This window comes from Contarinia nasturtii, unplaced genomic scaffold, assembly GCF_009176525.2.
Source record: "Contarinia nasturtii isolate CC-2019 unplaced genomic scaffold, AAFC_CNas_1.1 Cnas_scaffold_1240, whole genome shotgun sequence".
NCBI lineage: Eukaryota > Metazoa > Arthropoda > Insecta > Diptera > Cecidomyiidae > Contarinia > Contarinia nasturtii.
The window spans coordinates 4575958-4600485 of NW_022198581.1; the positions used below are offsets into that span (position 1 = coordinate 4575958).

Consider the following 24528-nt stretch of genomic DNA (forward strand, 5'->3'; position numbering starts at 1 on the left):
AACATTGATGAATGCCATTATACACTTTCTATTATTACCAATTCGGGCACCGTGCCGAATCGCGGAAAATAACGATCGAAATCCGTGTCGAATCTTTGTTTGTTTTTTTCGAACAAAATGCAGTTTTTCTTCTTCAGATTTTGTTCTTCGTTAATAAAGCTGATTTTTGGATTAAAGATTAATGGGAAAATGGGAATTGTAGACTCGACATATGCATATTTTCGATTTTGAATTTTTGTTAGGCATCTTTTTTTTCATATTTTTCTCTCATTTCTAATCATAATAATGAGTTCAACATGCTAATTGGGTAACTTTCGATTTTCAAATCGACCTGAAACTTGCTACTCTTGCTGTTCAATAATCCATTTATTGCTTATCCTCTCTGTCATTCTCTCGTTAAATCCATAAGGATAAAATCAGATTGTATTCCTACTGATGCGAATGCTTTTAAAGAAAAAACGAAAAAAATCAACAACAAAATGCCTGTGCACACAAAAGGAAGCAGAGAATAAAAAAGAATTGAGGATGAGGAATGACCGAAAAAGAAAATGTATTATTTGATCACAAATGTGCGTGTCGAATCGCGTAAAATGCCAAAAATCATGAATAAATAGAAATCCATTTGAACGGTGTATTTAGTCACGCTTAGCAATTTCATTTCACATGTCCATTCGAATTGATAGGAGCCAGCCTGATGTGGCATACATTTTCTTTTTGTATTGGAACACAAAATCGTGCACACAAAGTGTGCTCGTTACAACATTGTTTTCAATTTGTATGTATGTCCCATTGATTTATTTGCACCGTAACTAATTTGGCCCGAATCCAAAGAAATACACAATCATTCGCCAATTCAATAGAAAAAATTCGAAAAATAGCGAACGCTTTCATTTGCATTCAATAAATTTGAAATTCTTTTGGTGATTTCAAACTGAGTCTTTCAAAACGATGACATTCTAAAGCATGTTTCGATTATTCGAGTTTATTTCCTGTGATTTAATGTCGCAGATGGCACACCTTTTTTTAAAAAGTCATAAAAAACCGTTGATTGAAAAGACGTCATTTTCTGCCAAAATCTCCAAAACGTATTTTCAAAGCAACTGAAGGTGAAAAAATTACGAAATCTAAAAATTGACGTAAAACAAATAAATTTAGAATATTCCACATTTTTCTATTTGCATCATATTTTTTTTTGTTCGTTAGTACTCCATTAATTGAACATTCGTTTTGCTTTCTCTTGTCGATTAGTTCCATGAAAATTCATTGTTCTGTCATAAAATTAAAATGGACGAATTTTAAAGGCCATGAATCTTCGATGTGTTTGGTTTTCTTATGGTTTGTGATGATTTAACCTTGAAAATCGTTTGTTTCCCACATTAAACAAGTCCTTGTTATGATATTGAGGATCAATCAGTGCAAATAAAAAAGACGAGATAGAATGACGACAAAAGCAATATGCGTCACAGATGATGAGTTCATGTGGTCAGTATTGCCAAGGCCAATGCAAAATCAGACAGAAGAAATATCAAATTTCGTGGATTTTAACGTTAATGCACATGAAACTTTTCCACATGATAACTCAACCGAATAAGCACAAAACTACACTTTGATTAGACTCAAACATTAAAGGATAACCTTTTGCATGATCGATACAATCAAGTGAAGCTTATGTCATAATCGATTTGGATAGAAAATTCGATGAACGATTAATAAAACATTGATTGATGTGAATTTGTATTTTTTTGTTTTCATCATTTCTATTTTTGCATCAACAAATATCAAGTGATAAAAAATAATTTCTGGTTAATTCAAATCAGCGCAATACATCTATCAAATAAAATGTGAAAATATTTACATTATCGCAGTAACAGTACACATTCTTTTCATAAGACAGTAGCCATAGAATTTAAGGCTTAGATTATTGTACGTTTCGATTGAAAATTCAATTATAAACTAATGCAATAGTGTACGAGAAACTTTCTGGGTGGATTGTTGAAAGTCCAGTCTATCTAGTGTTAAAAAAATCTCAGGAAAAGTGAAGAGCCAAAAACGGTCTTCACCTTTTCAGAGAAAATCCCTATCAAATCGAAAGAGTTTTCCACAACTCCATTCTAATAAGAAGTTTTTGTTTCCACCCGGAATTGATAACGAGGGGGAACTAATGTTTCAAGAATAAATGGTTACCATTTTTGTGTCAATTATTATTAAGAATGGATGAGTCAGAAATGAATCGAATAAAAGTTCTTACGAAAATCATTGTCAACCACTCTTTCAAACGCGTTAAATTCATTTTCAATGGATGACACAACATCTATATTATTGACATCATCAATTAGTGTTTTTGCATGTGATATGGTTAGATATATTTCTTAGTGAAATGCTATGAAAATAACAAATTGCACTAGAACGATGGCAATAATAATGTTTGCATTTGATTCCAATCCGCTTGTCCTACTAACATCATTATTTGTATATGCCATGTGTCTTTTGATCCAGCCGCAATATTTAAAAACACGAATGAATCTGGTGCCCGCTGAATAAAAATATACAAAATTACTAAAAAAAACCATTCATTTTAACATTTAGTTGATTTGTCAATGTTTTTACTTGCCTCCCGTGCAACTCTGAAATGAAAGTTAATTAATTCAAAAATAAATAAAAATATGTCTTTACAATTGGATTAAAAAAAATACCTTATAGTTATGGAAACTACCGACAGCCACCAAACCATTTACATCGCTATAAGCCATTGTTGCGCCTATGGAAATAAAATCAATTTGAAATTGATTGTTTGCAATATGTTTGTGATTTTGCTAATTATTTGTGAATTTACCCATATCCGATTCACACGCAAATATTGCGTTCGATTGTGTACATGCATACCGCCCAATCGAATTATTCTCATACATTAGGCATTTTCTCGCTGCAACTTTTGCGTATTGCAAAACTTTATGCTGTTAAGTTGTGAATTGATTTAATTGAAGTACTATCGAATGTTTTCAAAAATGATATATACCTGGCTTTCATTATCACCCCATCCCGCAATTATGACATCTCGCCCGTCTTTTAAATCTTGTATGGGTAAGTTAATAGATTGAACCGTTTCTGACATAATTATCATTTCTGTGTGGATCATGCCGAGATCTATTATCTGTCCTCTTGATTCATTTGTTCCAATTCTATTCATATACAATGCGATGTATGATTCGTGCCACACTGTATCTCTGATTTGAATTTCTTGGCCATCATCGTCATCATCGTCAATTTTCACCTTGCCAACAAATACTTTACAATTCGTTGTTACATTGCATTCCGATGCACAAGCTGCATTTGTTAATATGTCTACTTCCGACAGAATAGCACCAGCACAGAGTGGTTGATATACTTTATTATGTGGATGCCACACTTTGATCATTGCAATGTACGGAACATCAGACAGTTTTGCCTCCTGGCCCCCTCTGATGCGTGGACTCGTTTTATTCCAATCTAACTCTTCTCCTGGCTGTTGACTATTGGATGTTTTTCCATGCGATCTTATAGCTGCAATTAAAACTGGGAAAATTAACAAAATTATAATTACGTTCTTCATATTTGAATTTTTCATGTGCCAGGTTCAATGTTTTGTTTTTGAATAGTATTTTATTGTACTCTGGAAGTAGCACAACACTTTTTTATAACAAAATAACAAGTATTGAAATGGAAATCTTGATGGGAAGATTATAATAATTTGAACTTTCGTTTAATCAACGAAATGGCTACTGAGATATTACTGAGTTTAATCTACTGCTGTGATAATATTTAAATTTAGATAGATTGATGGATTTAATTCAAAGTCAATTGTCAAACGATAAATCTTAAATAAAAAACATGAATATTTGCGTAGATGAGTTGACAAATTTTTAATTTTGAAACAAGTGAGAGATTCCCGTGTGGAAAAAAAGTGATTGACTGACTGATTAGCTGAAATCGACTGAAATTGAATTTTGTAAACTGAAGCCGTCTACCCAGCGACTTTAGTCGTTTAGATATCTAATTTTAAAACAACTTCAATCTCAGTCGGATTTAACTAAAAACCTCCCAAATTAGTTAGTCAGTCAGTAATTTTCCACAAGGGTTTGTTTAAAAATTCAAAAAACTTAAAGAAATTCTATTGAACTCATGCATATCTTTTTACAGACGCATTTTATTACAGCGTATGAATATCAAGTAAAAGTTATAAACTTTTTCAAAAATCCATTGTACAATCAATTTCAATAAGAGTTACTTTCGTTGTGTTTTGCGAAATCCCAAAAACACTATCTAAACCAAAAAGCGGTCTGCAACTGCAAACTTTTTAGAGAAAATTATCAAGCCAAAAAATCATAGTAACCTGAAGAAAGAAGGTTAGTTCGTTTGCAAATAACTATGGCAAGTTGTACGCATAATTAAGATTTAATCGATTATAGTTAACGATATAATAAATGGAGCGTATTTTCATTCAAATATTCAAAGATCTACATTTGTATACAATGACTTGTTTCTCATGTTTCAAACACTACGTTTGTTACTTGTGCATCACAGTTCATTTCAACAGACTACTACAATCATTCAAATAAATATATGTGTCAACTTTGATCAGAACTGGCAGTATTATCATATAAGTCGACTAGATGGCCAAAATATTTTCACAAAATATAAGTCAAACAAAATTGTATCTAATCTTACATCTGTTGTTTGCCTAGTAACAATGTAGTTCAGATACGCGAAGTGCATATCCATAAAAAATGAGCGAATTATGTACCGTGTTTATTGATGAATAATGGATAATCTTAAATTCCAAATGTACAACATCCGTTTAACTTCTATATACATCCAGAATGACTGCTCTTCAGTGCATTTAATGCGGTATGTATGCTTTTTGTATATATAATCAACGTAGAAAAAAATTCATTGGAACTCAGTGATTGCCGCACGTGCTCACATTCAAAATGAGAAAAAATTCAAGCAGCGCGAAGCATAAACCAAAAGGATCGCGTGCATGAGCCAATGTTTTGTGATATCTTCTTGGTCTTTTCTTTTATCGCTTTGAAATTAATGCTATAGTCAAAGTTCGTTTAGTTTTTTTTTTCGTGTTCGTCTTGGCGTGCTTTTTGTCAAATGAAAGAGCGACCGACATTTCAGTGAATTCTGATCGGGGGTCATTTTCTCAATATTACCAGGGGCTCTCTTACTCTCCCACCCACACATTCTGCTTGTATTACTGCCTTTGCTGTTCTCCGCTCTCGTCCTTTTTCATCTCCCTTTCTCTCTCTTTTACACTGCCATTCTCTCCTTCTGTTTCGTCCAATGCGATTGCTGCAGTCATTCATGAACAATGATCGGAAAATAGTTGATTGGCGCACGTGCATTGATGCCAGAGAACAAAGTGTCTTATTTCATTCTGGTTTGCTTTCTTTCTTCATATTTGGTCAATAAATCAATCTTGCTTCTTTATAGTTTTTTTTTGCTTCTTCTTCTTCAATTCATTCTGCGCACAAGACTAAAAAGCGCTATAATCATAAAGCGCGGCATTTTTTATTCATGCAGTAGAAGAAGATTTTGTTTTCTGTTTTTGGTTTTTTTTTTCTCTCTCTCCTCATTTTACTGTTCACCATCCAAAGCGAATGCGACTAGACGATCAGCGATATAATAGGTGAATTGGACCTCCCCGACAACAGTCAGAACATCCGTTTGGAATTAATACGAAGCTCAAACAAACGATTTTTTTTCTCTTTTGCTATGTTGGCGGTATTATCATCATAAAAGTGTGCCGAAAAATTGCCAGTTGTCTGAGCGATTGTTCAATCATAAAGTGCCAATTCTTGAAATCGGTTGGAAGAAAAAAAAATCAAAGAAAAGTATCTTTAATAGAAGTTTTTCGGCCGATCACACTTTCGTGCTGAAAAGGTAAGACGGAAAAATGTGCCATTTTTATTAATAACATGGGAAGTTCATGTTAAAATGCAATGGCGCGCCAACGAGTCTTTGTCATGAATCGTTTTTTTTTTGTTCTTCTTCATCTAAAAATTCAAAACCAAGAAAATTCAACGAAGTCGAAAATGGTTTAGGAATGTTTGCTGCTGTTATTGTTGAATGCACGCTTCTAATAACATTCTCGTTCATTATGTAGCCAACAATTACCATTTGACATCTGTGCTAAGAATTTTGTATGCGAAGATTGTGCTGGGCATCGAATAATTTTCTCAATATTTACACACTGTAAATGATGAAGATCCTCATTAGAGCGCGCTATTTCACGTTCGCATTCTTGTTGTGTCGGTCATTTTTCTAATTGATGTCTGTTTTGTTCTTTATTCGCTCTACGAATTGCCTGTTACTGAATTTTCTGTTAACGAACACCATTTGTTTGACGGTGACGATGATGAGTGATAAATTGCAAAAATCTACAACAAGTTGGAGAAAATGCCATTGATTTGCCGATGCTAAATCGATCGAAAAAGAATGAAAGTGAAAAAGAGATAGAGAGAGAGAGAATGAAAAAAAGGAAAATAAAAGCTACCGCGTACATCGCCATTTGACCATGAACGAATCGAAAGGAATGGACAATATTTTTGCTCTAACTGCCTACCAATTACGCATCAATCGCACCGATTCAATTCAGCAATCCACTAATTACCCTATCATTACTGTTTATGATCCATGAAACTATAATGTTCGTTGCCCTTTGAATTGCAATAAAACTATTAGCGTCTCCTGTTTCTCTATCTCTGTCTCTTTCTCTCTGTTCGGTTTTACCATTTGAGTTCCATTGTTTGAATTAGCAATTTTGGCAAAAACGTATCATTTGACCGATCGTGCATTTCAAAGAGAAAATGCCGAATTTTCGGTAGTTTCAACATTTTTCCGCCGCGTGTGGCTTCAACATTTTATGCCATTGTAAAACGAAGCGAAATAATTATTAATGACTTTTGTAGTACACAACCAATGGCCAAACATGTTTTTCTCTTCGATGATTAGGATCATGTTAATTCACTTTAATAGTTACTCATTTAAGTCGTTGAGATCAAAGAAAAGGTGCGAAATATGAAGAGAAAATAACGAAAAGTCGAACGAAAAATCATAAACAGTATTTTTTTTTTTTTTTCAAAAATGATTTTCAACCTTGAAGGTGCTATTTTGGTTAGATGGTGGTACAAAAAAGAAACTAGGATCCTTGACTACTTGTTTAAAGTAAGAATAAACAATAATTAGTAAATTTTTTTCAATGCTACAAGTAAATGTTGACCAAAACAATTTTTGCGGCTCCGACTGTACGTCTGCGGCAAAAATGAAAGAACATTAGCCATGGCTCATTTGATCTAGACGATTTAAGGAAAATCCTTAAATTAGTTTTGCGAACTATTAACCTATCGCAAATTCCGATCGCATTTCCGCTCACACACTGGGATTAAATCTAATCTAATTAGAGACATTGCGAAATATGTGTTCTAATTAAAGACTAACTGGATCTATCGTTCTTTGATCACTGGATTGTCGAACATTTTAATGAATAGCTCTTCAACGTATAATGATGGTTTTTAGTTTGAAAGCAGAGCATTTCAAAGGAAAATAATATGCTTGCCATTTCATCGTATGAAAAACGATTTTAAACGCAAGTTATCGTCGAATTTTTTCAGATTTCAATGTTTATGACTAATTTTCGATGGTTTTGCAATACTTTTCACTCACCAAACGGCTAAATATTGAAATTTTCCCAAAAATGACGCCCATACGATATTTCTACAAAGTGATCCAATTTCATTGGAAAAAAAGAATAACTGATGCGTATATTGTTTTGAATTTTCTCCGCACAAGCCGATCTTCTTCTTGGCCGATTTAGTTCTTCGAATATAAAAAAGCGTTTAGAATTTCTATAGAAAATTCGGCACATTTTAAAAGAGTGCATTACAATAGGATGATATTGATAGTATCAAGGAGAGAGAAAAAAACATCTGACGCTGGCCACAAAGAGCTGCACGTGAGTACATCGCTGCACCTAACACTGAAGCACTTGAAGAAAAAAAACTGAATAATAAAATCTGTTTCAAATGCTATTTAGAGTGAACAATATGCCTATAAAAATGTACTTGTGTGCACGAATTGTATGAAACAGGGAAGGTGCGCATTCTTAAGATGCAAAACTAAGAAGGAAGTATTGACCATTGTGATCAATAGCACACGCAAGGGGTCGACGTGAAGTGTACCGAATGTCCGAATTGTATTGTCTTTTGAGCTTCAAGTGGAACAACGGGAATGGTTCTTCATTTTTGTGTTGTTTTCCTTTTGAAACAATTATTTTTTTTTGTTCAACAATTGAAACAGACAGGGTTTTGTTTTTGCAGCGTCACTTTGTCTGTCGTATTTTTATTTTCATTCTATAATTTGAATGAAATTTTACTTGAATACATCATATAAGGATTGCACTCATCCTTTGTTTTCACTTCAGTGGAAAATCTTTGAAAATCTTTTCATAGTCCATTGCATATTGATTTGGTTCGATGCGAAAAACAATTGTCCATTGAATCTCAGCTAAGAAAAGAAGTTCATTATTTACATTTCTTGGAAATTTAAACGATTTTCAATTTAGATTTTACAGTTTTTCGACCCAGTTCATTCATGCATAGTAAATTGTAAATAGGTTTGAAATCGTTAATGCTGTTGTTGTCGTTTTTCGAACGAAGTACGGCTGCTTTCAAAACAATAAACATCTCCAACTATTATCTAATGCGGCATTTACAACACAGGTGGACGACATTCACCATTGAGTAAAGTGTAGCAGTGGAGAAACAAATTCAGCTCGAGGCGATGTGCCATGAATGGATTAGCAGAAAAATCTGAGTTCTAAAAAGAAAGTTCCTTTTCTTGGAGAAAAAACGGGATATTTTTTTCATATTGTTCGGGGATTTCTTTTTTAATGTTGGCAAAACAAAATCGGATCCGTTCATTAGGATTTGCAAAATTTATCTAACAAATTAAATCATTGCCAAATACTCTGTTCATCGTACATCTTTGGATTTACGTCGATCCATCTGAATTGACATTTAACAAGAAAGGATTCGAAAATTGAGTAAAGAACATTACAGTTTCTACTTCGTTAATTCAATTCAATAGATCACTCGCTATCACATATAAATGGGGTTTATGTTCGATTAAGTGCGTTTTATTCTTCGGGAATTATTTCGGTGTCTGTGTCCCATCTTTATTTACATTGAAACCGTTTTTTCCTTTAACGTGAATACTTTCAAATGCTGTTGTCGACTCTATTTATTCATTAATTTCGATTGAATTGTTAGTTCGATGTCGGATTTGCTTGGAATAAATATCTTTTGATTATTCGCTGCTCTTGAGCAAACCATACAACGAAATGCCGAGTTCATATACGGTTTGATTGAATAGAAACCTTTCGAGACGTATATAATAGTGTAACGCGTGCAATTTGTACCAAGTTTAAAGTCAATTTGTTCACTTTTGTGCAGATGCCGATTTGTTTTTTTTTTTGTTTAAGTTTCCCCGAATTTTATTAACTCCGAAATTGAGTGTTTGAATGCGAAAATGTGCAATAAATATTGAAAAATGTGAAATAAATAATCATCGTGCTATTGAAATGCTCCATTGCCTGTTGCCACCACTTCACTTTTGGCCATATTTTAACATTGGCACAGCCCGAAAAATGATTCTTCTCATTGACACGCATTCTTTAGCTATTTATCAGAGAATGAATGCGTTCTTCTTGCCATTTATCGCACGCACAGTATTTTCAATTCAAATTTAAAACTCACACAAATTCTATCTAATTGTTCATAATTGTCATTGTGTATCGTTTATACGGTTCCATTCATACGACAATATTTGCAATGAATGAGAACAATTCGGGCCATTGAAAACGTTCGAAAAACGATATATATAAAAAAAGCAACAACACAATGCCAAGTCAAAAGTCGACAAAGCAATTTCAATAGAATAAAAAGTGTTGAACAAGACAAAAAAATGAAATTGCTTTTTTTTTCAATGGAGTTTTTTTTTTGTGTGTGACAAAATATTCTCATGGTTTTTATTCTCTCGAAGTGTTTTGAATTAATTCTATGTGCATTTCATATTCAGAAGGAGAAAAAAAAACCTGAGTAAAAAGAAAATGGCATGGTTCATTTTATGGAGTATGTGTCGATGCAGCGTGCTATATGCACTGAAGTTGCATGGTCACACTTAGTTTTAACTGTTTTATTGTTTTGGAAATTGAAACGATATTGTTTTGCTATTATTTGATCCTGTGATATATTTTTTTCTCTTTTCGCTCTTCAACAATACGCACACAGCACACACATAAAAACCATTTAAAGCTATTTGTTATAATTTGGCAGTAATAATAACAAAAAAATGAAAGGTAAAATAACATCAAAGAGATAGAGAAACACGCACCAAAAACAGTCGAACACCATTAACTAAACGCATCCAATATGAATCGATAGAATAAAAAGAAAGAAAGAAAACAACGCAAAATAAATAACGATAAAAACGTTTATATTGATACTTAATTTGTATGGAATCTTGTTGAATGGTGTCAATGGGATGACAATAATAAGAACCAATAATATAAGCATTCACATACAATTCACGAATGCGATTCCTTTGAAGAAGAAATGGTAGATAAAAAAAAAACAATAAAAGAATTTATCCTTGGCATTTTCGGCATTTAGCCGAATCAAATGACTTTGCTTGTATGGAAAATTGATGGAAAATGCGGTATTTTTTTTATTCTCACAAAATGTGAATAAGCAATAACTTATTGTCCGAACCGAATGTATACAACACACGCATATGGATACAAATGTGTTGCTAATGCTGCGCGTGATTTCTTCGTAAACGTTTTTTTATTTGAGTCAAACCGAAAAATTACAGCATTTTAAAGGACCGTTCATTGTTGTACAAGTATTTCATACATAATTCACCTTTTCTCAATAACAATGCGGCATTGCCTCGGGCTCAGAAATGTTCTTTGAATTTCTTAAAAGACGAAGCAATTGAAAATTCACTTTTGGACCATATTGTTTTTTCATTCGATCCATTCAAAACTATAACTAGTTTTTTTTTCACTTCAAAAATTTGATTTAGTGTGAAATACACAGTTTTTCTTTTCCTTGATGATATGATCCTTTTAGCGCGCAATCAATCGCTTCTGAATCGCAATAGCAGAAATCAAAGATTTTTTTAAGCACCCAAGCAGATGGCAAATATATCACAAACAATAAATACCTTTTTTTAGCTGATCGCTGAATCAATTAGCTTGATGGGCATTTATCAATTTTCCAATAAAATGTTTTTCGCACGATCTATCCCATTTAACGCATTTCATATACAAAAGAAACCAACAGATAGATCAGTTACTGTAAAGGTTTTTATTGATACCAATTTTTCGTAATTTGACAACAAAAAGAAATCACACGGTTAATAAAATAAATGCGAACCTTCACCAGAATTTTGTGCAATTTGTGCGTTTTCCAAAGAAATCTTCATTATTGTCGAACAGATGATTTCATTTTGGATAAATTCCAAGGATTCTAGTTCCAAGTGTGAAATACGACATGATCAGAATTTTTAATGGCGGACCTTAAATTGATAACCATCTTGTGCGACCACATAAGTAATGATGCAAATACCAACAATTGAGTTGTTGAAGCATGTTCTAGTCAGATAAGGTTCACTGTCACCCTAAGATCAGTTACCGACATTGTTCATCTGCGAATCGAAAAATTTCTCAACTTTTTGAAATTCAAATAAGGACGAAATGTCAACTTGGCAATGTCTTTTATTTTTTACGATTCCGATAAAAAGAAAAAAAAAGAAATACACAAAATTAGAAACTCAGCGAAAGCTTCAAAAACTTGCCCATGATCCAAATCACGAAGTCCAAATTTTATTTCCAAAGATTCAGGCAAATTACACGCAGAGGTGGTATTGGCACCAGGGATGTATCTGAAATGTAATTTTTGTACCTGAATACAAGAAAGAGCAGAACTTAAAAAAAAATGCCCGCTTCTCTGCAGTGTCTATAATAGCTCTGATTACACGTAAAGTTTATTTATTCGATCGGAATTATGGTTTATCGGAACTATGGTCTTATGTGTGAAACAATGTGTTCGATTGTTTTACTGTGTTACTCAATGAGTTCGATCATTGTTACACACACAAAATATTTATTCCGATAAGCAATAATTTCGATCGGAATTATGTCTTAGAATACCAACACTGTTTTGAATCTATTTGGTATTAATGAGGAAATGATACAATAGATGTAAAATAATCATATTATGGATGCGCAATGCGATTACTATTATTGAAGTATTCCAGTTATACATTTTGTATTTCTCTTATTGTAAATTGAATGGAATTGAGTCATGATAAAGAAAGAAATGGATATTCAATCATCCGCGAGATTACAAAGCTGTGGAGAATGAAAGCTCAATTTATTTTTTGTTCTTTACATTTATATGTAATTTTAAATATTTGTTATTGAGATGAACAAAGTTAGAATAAAAAATCAATTCATTTTCGCGCAAAAGGGAGATCAAATCTTTTTAAAAAGGTCGAATTATTCCTTTACCACAGATTTTATAACATATATCACTGATGTATAATATCAGTCAAATGAAAATAGCAAAAAATGCCAATTCGAATTTTTTTCCTATCAAACATACTTAGTTCATAATTTGAGCCTACTTCCGAACAGGTGCACGAGATTATCACATTAATACTTTATTTGAATTTGTTTATTGAGCGTGAAATTATATTAAACAAGTGGTCATCTTCATATAATATTAATGAGTTCAACATAAATTACAAATATCGTAAATTTAACGTGCAGAAAGTCATGAAAACATAATTCAATTTGCATGGAATTACGTACGCTCATATGCATAATTTTCACAAATGACAGAACATTCTCAATTTTTTTCTTCAGCGAAACAACCATTCAAATGACGATCACAACACTTTTTCGTTGCATTTGAATGATCAAATCAACTGACACAAGCGAATTTTGTATTCAAGAACTGAAGCAAAACACCAACAAGAGTATCGTATGTGTATATTGCAGTTATGTGTCAAGCTGGCAGGTAAAAAAAAGAAACAGGCTCAATATTCTCAAACAGGCTCAAGTACGACATAAGGATATTTGATCAAAAAGGAAAGTAGAATAACTCCTGAAACTCTGCAATATTTTACGGTTTTTTTTTTTGGTAAAAGAAGGTGGGTTGTTCTTCGTGCAGATGTTAGGAATGTTAGACGGATGTAATGCACTTTTCGCAAGGAATTTGTAACATAAATTTAGGATTATTTCATGATTTTAACACGATATTAATATGGTTTAATTGCTTTATTCGCATTTTTTTTACTTCATCATAACATTTGGTTCTAATTGGAAATTTGACGTGAAGAGTAATGCATAATTGAATGCAATTGATAATTGTATTGGGCAATTTTTAAAGTTGTGGAAAGAAAAGATGTTCCAAACATGTCAGGATAAGTTAATTTCATAACAGGGTATTTTACAACATATGTCAAACAAGATGAGGCATATTTTTTTAACAAGAGAGCCACAAAAATCCCAAAATTATTTATAAATACAAACTGTAAATAAATTCAATAAAAAATGCAAACAAATTGTTTTTTTTTGCCAAATTTTAGCTTTTTATTTGTTTTTAATATCAAACTTTTCACACAAAAAATATCATTAAAATTAAACCATAATCTTATGAGATCTTAAATACAGTAAAACTTAATGATAAGTAGTAAAAAAACGTGGAAATCAACTTAAAACATTTGGCTAAAATGCTATGGAGATCAATACGAAATTGAGATTAAGTATGTCAATTCGATTCTTAAAACAAAAATAAACGTTTAAAGTTTAAATTAAGTGTAAAAAACAATGTTTTCAAAAAAAAAATGGAAGTGTTATAACTGGGAGTCATTTAAATTCACATGGTTCATTTGTCTATTTGTAGATTGAACTTATTTTAATTAATATCTTAATCTTTCGAAACAAATGAATATGCCAAAAATTAATGATTTGCATAATAACCAGTGTATTGTGTTTTTTTTCTTCTTCAAACGACATTAAGCGACGAACCTACGACCTTGATTGGAAAATTCAATTGGAAGATGATGATGGCAAAGATGAAAATACCATTTGGGGAAGAGAAACAGGACGATGCTATCACAGTTTTAAAATCTATCACTTAAAAACCTAGTAAGTCAATGCATTGCAGTCGTTTTGAGTTTGGAAAGACCCGATATCAAATCGTGCAATAGAATCGCAATTGACATGGAAGACACGCTACATTTGTACTTGGAAGCTCGAAAGCGAGGAGGAACACACACACCTGAACACAAACACACCAAACAGTGGCAATCCTATTTTGCATCACTGATATTTGATGGCTACATAGTGTGTGGGTGTGTGTATGTGTGTTCGCTTCATCACAAAAAATCAAATAAATCTCTCTTTTCATCTACTTTTTGTCTAAAAAACATATAAAAATCTCTCTTTTTCCGTAAATAAAATTTCTCTGAATAAAAAAATATAAATTTCAATCTATAAAAAAAATAAAATTTTGAAAAAATAAACTCTTTTGAACTCTGCCAACAAAACTCACACCTTTCATCGACGCGCGATTGTTTTCATCGAGATCTGTATGTATTGCAAGTGATCACAGACAATGAAAAAATCGATCAGATCTTGATGTAAACAATGCACATATATGTCGAGTGAAAGGGGAAGTGCTCTAAAATTTGAATAAAAATTTCAACCGAAAAAAAAATCTATCAAAAAATATAAAGAATTTGAACGTATACTTTTCGATTTTATAAGAGGAGATCATAGAAATTATTGCTTGTTTTGTCCTTATAGTCATTGCAAAAATATTGCGAAATCACTTAAAAGTTGTCAAAATATATGCCCATTCTGTTGCTTGTGTCCTCCATTGCCCATTGAACATTAGAGGGAAGACAAGCAAAAGAATGAGCGGCTCTGTGTTGTGGAAGACAATTACTATCACATGTTTTATCACCTGATTCGCTTCGAATTCATTAGTTCTGATGCGATGGAAGCAAAGAAAATGGCGAAAATCGAAGTCGAACGTTCATTAACCCTATATCACATCTGTATCAAATTAAATCTAATTAAAGCTAATTTTACCAGAGTTCATCGACTGCACACGAGCAGCAAGAACATAGAGCTAAAGCTATAAATTGACACTAATATCGGCCTATATTGTTACTGCTATTGACACTCATCTCATCAAACCACATATGCGTTGTTGCGCCATGTGAGCGTGTGAGAGAGACGGATTCAATAACAAATTTCAACACTATCTCTATGGCGTGTGAAAGAGACAAACGCAATTGATCACAAACATCTAACTAAATCACAGTTTTGTTGATCCCTAATTACTACAACTAAATTGCACATTGCTGATTGCATATGGAAATATGGATAAAGTTCAATGGACGCTTTCAATTGTATCAATTCAAACAAAGTTTTATGCAAACATAGAACCGGAATTGAGCTTTTCTTCCAAAAAAAATTGGAACAAAATTTTATATTTCAATGAAATTGTTTACTTTGAACTTTATCTAATTTCCCTAATAATTAATCTAATTTGCATGTCCTGTCCTTCCTATCAAAAATTATTGAAATTTTCCATGGGTTTAATTCGCGATGCTGTTAATCGACACGTACAGTGTCAAGGTCATATGTACGCGCAAAATGTCATTTTGAATTTTCTTGGATTTGTGTTTTTGTTTTCGTTTCAAATTATTTCTAACAACAAAAAAATATTGATAAAATAAAAACTTAAATCAAATCACTGAGTAATTGAATGGAAGTAATGGAAAAAATCTTAACAAAATCAAACAAAAAAGAAAATCTCTAACTACACAAACTCACACAATACTTGAATCTAAGGCACATAACGGTATCGCCGATAATCGGAAATTCAATGTGAAAATGTCTCAACAAATGTCAAGCATTGCGGCAGTATGTGTGTGTTTATCTTAAAAGCTAGTATCGTAAATGCTAAATTTTCCGTATACCTGAAGTGCTTCGTTCTCTAAATTTTCACAATCTTCCATGCTCAACCGAATGTTACGATGATTGAAACGGGGAGCTGGTGATGATGATGTCGATGGATGTGCTAGACTTGTGGCGGCTAAAAATTGTGGCGTTGGAATGAATGATGTTGATGCTGGTCGTTTGCGAAGCGGTGCGGCGGCCAATGGGCTCGTGTACTCTTGATCGAGATAGCATGAACAACGTTTTGCCTTGTACATGCCCATTGGTTCAATGTTTGTGCTTAAATTAACACCATAGTACAGATCATCGTTGCTGAATGGTTTATACGATGGCCCATTTTCGTTGGTATTTTTCAATGCCATTATATCATCGTCTTCATCGGAATTCTTTGAGACAAATGTGTTTAGCTCTTCGTGCAAATTATTTGGCGTTTGATTACGTACCGCCGACAACAATGTCAACTTGGTCGATGTCAACAAATCGGATGTGTTCATCGGTTCAACGCTGCAGTACTTGTACTTTTGTGAAATGATAAATTCTGTATAGGTGGATGACATTGATTTTATATCTTCACCGGCTGCCGTTAAAATTTCTTCGAATTTATGCCAATATTTGTTTAAATTTATCTTGGCTTTTGACACCAACTTGCGAGTAGCATGTTTCGGTTTCAATGGCTATTGCGAAAAGAAAACAACGAGAAAAATCACACAATTAATAAACTTAGATCAAACACAACGATCAACACAGTGTAGAGAGAGAGAGAGATAATTTATAATGAATGAATGTTGGTTACTTACTTTGCGCACTGATTGCATCCAATTATTGAGCTGTTGTCGCTGTTGTTGTGACGGTTGAAGATGTTGCCCCTGTTGCTGCTTGAGCTTGAACTCTCGTTCTTTGTTTACTAAATTATCACGGGCGATACACATGATGCGATTATACTCAACGAAGAAAATTTCAAACAAAAAAACTGATACGTTTTGCTTTGTGCACTATATATGCTCGAATAATAAAATTCACGAAATACGTGTTAACTTCTGTGTGCAAAATACGTGTCTTGAATGTTACGCTTTTCTCGTCAATCGAATCGATAAATTCGTAGATTTTCCGTTCTATGTCGAGAGAAACGCTGCTGATGTTGTGAATGCAACAGGTTTGAAGTTAGAATGATGGTTAGTACGAAACCAGCAGGACTTTTATACCCAAAAATTCGATGCGCGCCAGCATAAACGCTCCGCAACCAAAATACAGGAATAATAAGTCGAAATCTATATACAAAAAAAAAAAGAGAGACGACGAACGAAAAAAGGAACAAACAAACAAAAAATAAGTTAAGCCTACGGCCAAAAGGAATCAACGTGTATTATAACGTATTTCTTCCCCCGCCACTCCTTCTCTATATCTCGTTCATTCGCTGCGACTTGTACAGCATATCGCAACGCACCACAGTTCCGAGTACATCGAAGCACGTGGGCGATTTGCTCGTTGAACCACGACCGGTTCCTTGTACCAGTGCTACGTTGTACACCGCACCACGCATGCACTCGAACACAATCCTGTGCACATGATAAACGGCTCGCACCGAACATACCACCGCACATCTATGTACAGGCATGCGGACGGTGTGTCTGTCTGTGTACGTTAAATGTCTAAAATGTGCAGGTAGAAAAAACCAACCGAAGTTACGATAAATCGAAATGCTTTCAATACGTCATGTCGATTGTGGCTGTCATTCGAATCCTTCAATTAAGGATTTATTTCATGAACTGGCAACATTCAATTAAATATTGTATGTATTGAATGCTATTAATTTTTACGGTGGGAAACGAACAAATATGACCAAACAGAGATTGCAGCAATTTAGAAATTGAACAAAGAAGAAGAAAAAATTACGGATAAAAAGAGAGTGAGAACGAATGCACTTTCTTTTTAAGGTTTGTTTTATTTCACTTTTTTTTTACATATAAATTATTTACAAACTGACAAAAACTTGAACGGTCGTTTTTTTTTTCTTCTTTACAAATTGGGGAGAGATTTTTCCCTTTAGGCTACTCTGTGAGTCTTTCTTTTTCTAATTAATTTCAACCTCCATATCATTAAATTCGGAGACAAGTAATTGCAAAATGCACTTGATATGTTTGTCTCGATGATTTAAGAAGAACTTTTGCATAAAAATCAATTTTGATGTCAGAAGTAATGCGTTTCTTATTGTGTTGCTGTTTTTGCTCGAAAACTCCATTCTTCTGTCAAAAACGAAGATAAAATACTAAACTTAAAGTAAATGCTCATTAAAAACTGTTTATTGGCGTAAATTCCACGAGCCGCCAAAAATGGAATTGATTGGCTCCGTTTTTAATTAGGCAATGATATCAAGAACACTCAAAATTGATGCAAATTGTTTCAAACCGCAACCTATTTGCGAATTCAAAACCGCAAAACACATGAAAACAGTTAAAGGTAACATGATGGCATGATATTGATGCTCGGACATGACCATAAAATATAATGGTTACACTCGATGAAAACTCGAAGGACAATCAAAAAATATGATTAAGAAAAATAAGAACATTGGTGAAAAAGTGGTCATCGATGAGAGAGAGAGAAAGAGAGAGAGAGAAAATTGGGCCAACGTTGTTTATTTTCGGTTGGTCTTGACATTGCGGTACAAACCGACCAATTTTCAGCTCAACTCCTCCAATGGCAATTTATGATTTGCTCAACGTTATTGGGAATCAAGTATTATAAAGTGTTCGAGTGTGTGTGTCAGTGTGTGTGTTCGTTGTGCTACAAATAAAGAGCGCTCTTTCCATTTAAAATTGTCAAGCTAATTATAATGTGCGCATGTGGTCAAGTGAGCAAAGAATACGTCGAGTGTGATTATTATCAGTTTTAAAAGCAGTAAGTGATATCTGCATACGTGCAATTCATTTCATCTTTCTCTTTCTTTCTTCCCTTCATTCTTCTTTCTCTTTTTCGTTCTGTTATTGTCACCTATATGTATATTCATTTGTTTCCAAAGTGGACGGCAATAAATATCAAGCTAATGAAGAAAGCGATTAACCGCACATCTCTGTTGCTGTTGTTGTTGTTTTTCTCTCGTTTATTTTTTGGCTGAGCAATACAACTCGGCATAATTTTCATTCACGACGTCTCCATTCATATAACCTGTGTGTGTGTGTCGGAGCTCTTTTTATGCCATCAGTCAGAAGATATTGCGTCAAAAAGAGCGACCGTACTCGCGCTCTCGAGACACATTCACTAGCCGTGTATATATTTATACATATATTTATCGGTATGTAGTATCGGTCGCACTTTATAAGCGTGCATCGCACAAGCTCTCATCATACATATAGTCAAACACAGACATTTTCTGTGCTTCATTCATTCAATAATAATAATTGTTGGTTTTTTTCCTCTCCTCTCTCTCTCTCTCTCTCTCTCCAATTCAGATGGTGTTGTTCATATTGTTCTTTCATTTTCGTAATAATTCGTTGGTATTGTCATTAATTATGCGAGTGCTAATATGAGAGAAGAGAAGACACGATCGCTCGTTTGCCATGATTGTATTGATTGAACCATACGCATAATAACTTTCATTTCAATTAATTTTCAATCTTTCTGTTTTCAGCCCTTCAAAAGCGGAAAAAATTACATTAACCAAATTGAAAATATTTTTTTTTTTGCATAAAAAAAGACGAGAAGAAAGCATCAACAACAACATGTGGGTAGATTATCATTAGTTTACTTTCCCAAGGATTCTATCTCGTTCATCGCGCAAAAATCACCGGTCAAAGCAGAACGACGAAACCAATGAAAGAAAAACAAAAAACGATGAACAAAAAAAAATAATGTAACGGACGAGATTTCAATGATATTGATAATAAATTGATCGAGAAAGTGACGAGAACGATGGGAAAATTGGCAGGTGCGCCCTTTTTCATTGCATTTTGCTCTGTTGTGTCTTTTTTAATACCTTCACTCAATATATGTGTGTGTACAATATTCTCCTTCTCTTTTATTGCTGTTTTATTCGGTGTTTCGTTTTCTTCAGCCTTCGTTTATTATTATTGTTGGTTTGGTATATACGATTTTTTTTTGTCTATCTTTTTTATGATTTTTTAAGTTACGATTTTCATGCATTGATTACCATGTGTGACATTGTACAAGCATTTGAATCAAATGGCCATAGAAATAGTATGTGTGTGTGTATAGAAATGTATTTGACTGCGATTTTCCTTTAAGTAACACCCATACATTCACACATACGAACGTACCCCGCTTCTGTAATCTTCGTGTAATGTTCCATTTCGATTTATCCGATAGACGATCATCAACGACGCAGTAACACAGACACGCTTTACGCACATTCACCACGTATAATACAATCTATTGCTATTGTATGCGTATGCATACACCAGAAAAGGAAAAAGAGGCAAACAACATAGAGAGAGAAAAGCAGGCAACAGCAACAACAACAACGGCAACGGCAATTTATTTTATTATTATTATGCACATGCAGTTAGTGCACCATGAATACACAAAACACAACACGCCATGTGAGCACGGTACGGTATGGGAACTCAGGGTAAGTTATAGTTCCCACGAAACTCAAAAACTTATTAAAGCATCACCATACACAAATACGCACAGATGTGAGTGTATATTTCATTCCATCATTCCATCATTCATCCGATCCTCGCCTTTTGCCTGCTCTTTGTATGTACGTATCGTATTGTTTTGATGCCTTCTTCGATACAATTCCTCTATTCGACACACTCATATCGAGTGAGTGGCAGAAGAGAAATAAAAAAACAAAACGGAACGAGGGAGAGAGCAACACTATTTTGGGTGTTTGCCAAGGGAGCGTTTTTCATCAATGCATATATGCATCGATATTTTTTCGGTGGTTTTTTTTTTGTATATGATCCGTTTTGTTCTATCTTTTCTCAACGGTTGGCATTTATTATAAGTTGAAGTGGATAATGAGGAATAACACCATTATGCACTTTAATATTTTGTTTTTATTTTTTCGCACGTTTTACACACATGGACAATGTTCATTAAGTTGTGAAACGTGTGTGCATCATTGTCTTGGTGTCTAGGTATGAGTTCATCTCAAATGCTAATGCTCAAATTATTTGCCTGCACTTTGCTTCTTTTCACCTCTCAGTCGTTGCAATTCAGTAAATTACGCAACATTTTGACCCTTGCAATTTCCTTTCATTGTTGTCGTACTTTTTTTTAACTTTTTATTACTTTTCACTTGTTTTTACGAGCTTTTCCGATGACAGCACTCCATACCAGATCATTTAGAAAGTACAAACAGGCAGGTAATTTATAAAATTGTAAAAACAATAAATAGCAAATGAAAATGTTGACCCTTTTTTTCTCTTTCACAAATGGTTTCAGATCCATTCACATTTCAAGTTTTTTCATTTCGTATAGCATAGTAATTGAAAACCATTTGATGAAAGCCACTTTAGGTCTGTGTTCTCTCCCTCGCTCTCTCTCTGCCGTGCATCCCTAACCGTTCATTTCGGATTCGATCAGATTATTCTATCGAGAAATAGACTGAATGGTAATCGTTCCTGATTGAGATGATAATTGTTCTCTCCGTTCATTCTTTTTTTGCCTATGTGCAATGTTTGGTTTGTGATTTCGAATCTCGGCCGCATATCGTCTATTCCATTTATCGGTGTTTATCGGTGCGCCTTGTTATGTTCATAAATGCAAAAATCTACCTAACAGAATTGAATCGAGCTCTTTGATCGTTCTCATAGCCGTTGTATGCTACTATATCTTGATGCACTTAACGATGCATTTAAATTACTTACTACGATAATGATGATAATGTGATGTTCGCAGAACATTAAAAAAAATGTGGCGGTTGATGGTAGTTGTCGCCGGTACAATTTCTTCATTTCAATCTTCGTCTTCGTTTTTCTTCTTCTTCTTCTTTTTTCTTCATAATTCTTTTCTTCTTTTCGTTTTTCTCTCATATTTTGAATGAAACTACTGCGTAAGCTCAAAATGAACCAAAAAAAAATGTAAAAAAGGTTATACTTAGCTCTCGGGGTATCAAATGAACACGTGTGCGGCGAACGTTTTTCGTCTCATTTTTCTGTTTTCGTTCTGCTCTTATTTCCATGTCGTTGTTTTTTTTTTATTCACTCGTTCGTTCTTTTATTTAATTCCTCTTTTCATTTTCACGATAAATTATGTTGGTTTCATTTGTTGAACCGACTTCACGGATTTGATAGTCTTCATGAACATATATGAATATGATCTTGATGGTTGCTTTTGTTTCAATTTTTTCCATCATTTTTCAGAGGTCTTGAAATTATGGGTTATGTGTAAAGTGCGTGAGCACAAAAATTAATAAATTATAATTCGATGAAGTCAAGATAATGACAACATTATGGACAACAGAGAAAAAAAAGCGAAAAGAAGAAGGTGAAAAGCACTGAAATGATGAAACGACGACAAAGATCTCATGAGAGTAAAAGAAGAAGAAGAAGAAGAAGAAGAAGAAAAACGAAGATGTGTCGAACACTAATGAATAAGTAGCAATATTGGCGAATAAATTGTAACAACTTGACAATATTCATTTTAGCCAATGGTGCACGTCTTCATTTTTTGTTTTGATCTTTTTGAGCATCAAAGTTTATCAATGGTTCCTCTTTTCTGGTTTGCAAGACTGCAATTTTTGTTAATTGTGTTGTTCTCGTTCTTTTTCCATCAGGATCTTGCGACAGGAGGAATTGTCGTTTTTTAAAAATTAAGTTACATACTCTGTGCAACAAAATCAGGTCAAAATTGATTTGGAAAGGAAGAAATGCGCACTTGGGTGCAATTATCTTTCAAATCAAATATATGTTTGCTCCGTTGTATGACGGTTTTTCCTTTCTTGCGGCATCGTCTGCAACTCACATCGAACAGAGTTTTAAAAAAAACACACACACAAAACCTTGGCCAATCACCATCAATATTTTGTATGCAAATCCACGGCAATCAATTACTACGCAGTGCATATATTTATCTTCGATCACGATCAACCAAAGAACAAAAAAAAAATACACATAAACTCAACAAAATAACTCTTGCATATCATGATAAAATATTTGCTTGCACTTGGATATTTTACAATGCAGTAGCTTTTAGCTACTTGAACAAAAATGTGGTCGGATTCGATAAATGTATTGCCTTTTTTTGCTTTTTATTCCTTAATGGTCCATTTTCATGAGAATATTTCCTCAAATCATGCATCCATGATCAGTCAAGATGCATAAACATTCAACTTTGTTTCTGCCAGTGCTCGTTTTTTTTCTGTTGTTGTTGCTGTTATTTCTCGGTTCTTTTAAATTCAAGAACACTGTTGCATTATTACATCAAGTTTTTTTTTCTTCATTTCCAATCCGGTGTGAATAAAATCCCGAATTAAATGCTATAAATCAACGACAAGTGCTTTCAGGCAATTTTCGATAAATAGATTTTTATCATTTATCCCTCGACTCTATTTTAATATATCCATCTTTTGGAATATAATAATTTTCTTGTGTTTAATAATCGTGCCCATTGGCATCGATTGACTCATTCCGGTTAAACTGCTGCATTCAGATGGAGAACACAGCACACAAACGTCTAATGTGTGACTAAGTCTACAGATGGAAGGTGGATTATATGATTTGTTCACCGTAAATGCAACAACAAAAAACGCACACGCAATCTATCATATGAATCGAAATTTACTGTTTTATTGTTGCCAATCTTAAATTATTTGCATTTAAAACGTAATAATAATGGCGATTTTTCAATAATTACTGCCATTTAATCAATTACAACGTTACTTTATCGCTGCAACGGTGACATATTGGCACTCGACACGCCATCCAAATATGTCATTTAATTTAAAAACCATGATATATTCCATATTACTCACCATTTTGGCTTGAGAGAAACGGAGATTGAAACAAATCTGATTGAAATATGCCTTTGATTGAAATTTCGTGTTGTTGTTGTTTTCTATTCTTGCTGAATTTTCATGCAGTCATTGACTCAACACACGAAACACGGTGGAAACGTGCAACAAAAATTGACACAAGACAATTAAATTGAAATAGATATATTTCACGCTTCAACGTAAATCATTTAATTCTATTATGTCAAATTGATAGACTGTATAAAGTGATTCATGTACGCTCGGCGGTTTTTTCTTCTCTCATAAGAATCAAGATAAAGGCAGCTGGATATATTCTTGAAAGGTAGTTTATACGCTTTTTGTCATACCAAAACAAAAAAAAAATACTACTGTGCAATCAAGAAAGTTCGTTCGTTCCATTTAAAAAAAATTATCATAAATTTATTAAAAGAAGAATGTAGCTTTAATGTGTTTAATGGTAATAATCACCATTCATTTTCTTAAAAAAAAAATATTCGCATAAAAA

At 33.4% G+C, this 24528-nt stretch overlaps 2 protein-coding genes across 2 annotated transcripts; both read right to left on the reverse strand.

The window, feature by feature from the left end:
* Positions 1-2603: 2603 nt before the first annotated feature.
* LOC116345079 (serine protease ami-like) lies at positions 2604-5226 on the reverse strand. The gene is made up of 5 exons (XM_031774125.1): positions 5211-5226; positions 3017-3552; positions 2834-2954; positions 2694-2758; positions 2604-2624 (listed from the first exon to the last, which is right to left on the reverse strand). The coding sequence occupies exons 1-5, from the start codon at positions 5224-5226 to the stop codon at positions 2604-2606; spliced, it is 759 nt and encodes a 252-aa protein (XP_031629985.1).
* An 8592-nt stretch (positions 5227-13818) lies between these two features.
* Positions 13819-17239, reverse strand: LOC116345416. Its single transcript, XM_031774743.1, has 2 exons — positions 16882-17239; positions 13819-16758 (listed from the first exon to the last, which is right to left on the reverse strand). The coding sequence occupies exons 1-2, from the start codon at positions 17011-17013 to the stop codon at positions 16066-16068; spliced, it is 825 nt and encodes a 274-aa protein (XP_031630603.1). The 5' UTR covers positions 17014-17239; the 3' UTR covers positions 13819-16065.
* Between the last annotated feature and the right edge of the window lie 7289 nt (positions 17240-24528).

Excerpts from the sequence above, each read along its gene's own strand:
- LOC116345079 (XM_031774125.1), bottom strand. Across the intron at positions 2,955-3,016 it reads GGGGTGATAATGAAAGCCAG|CATAAAGTTTTGCAATACGC; the intron begins GTATATATCATT and ends ACAACTTAACAG. Across the intron at positions 2,625-2,693 it reads GTAGTTTCCATAACTATAAG|AGTTGCACGGGAGGCAAGTA; the intron begins GTATTTTTTTTA and ends CTTTCATTTCAG.
- LOC116345416 (XM_031774743.1), bottom strand. The coding sequence starts at position 17,013 with ATGTGTATCGCCCGTGATAATTTAGTAAACAAAGAACGAGAGTTCAAG. Across the intron at positions 16,759-16,881 it reads GGATGCAATCAGTGCGCAAA|CCATTGAAACCGAAACATGC; the intron begins GTAAGTAACCAA and ends TTTTCGCAATAG.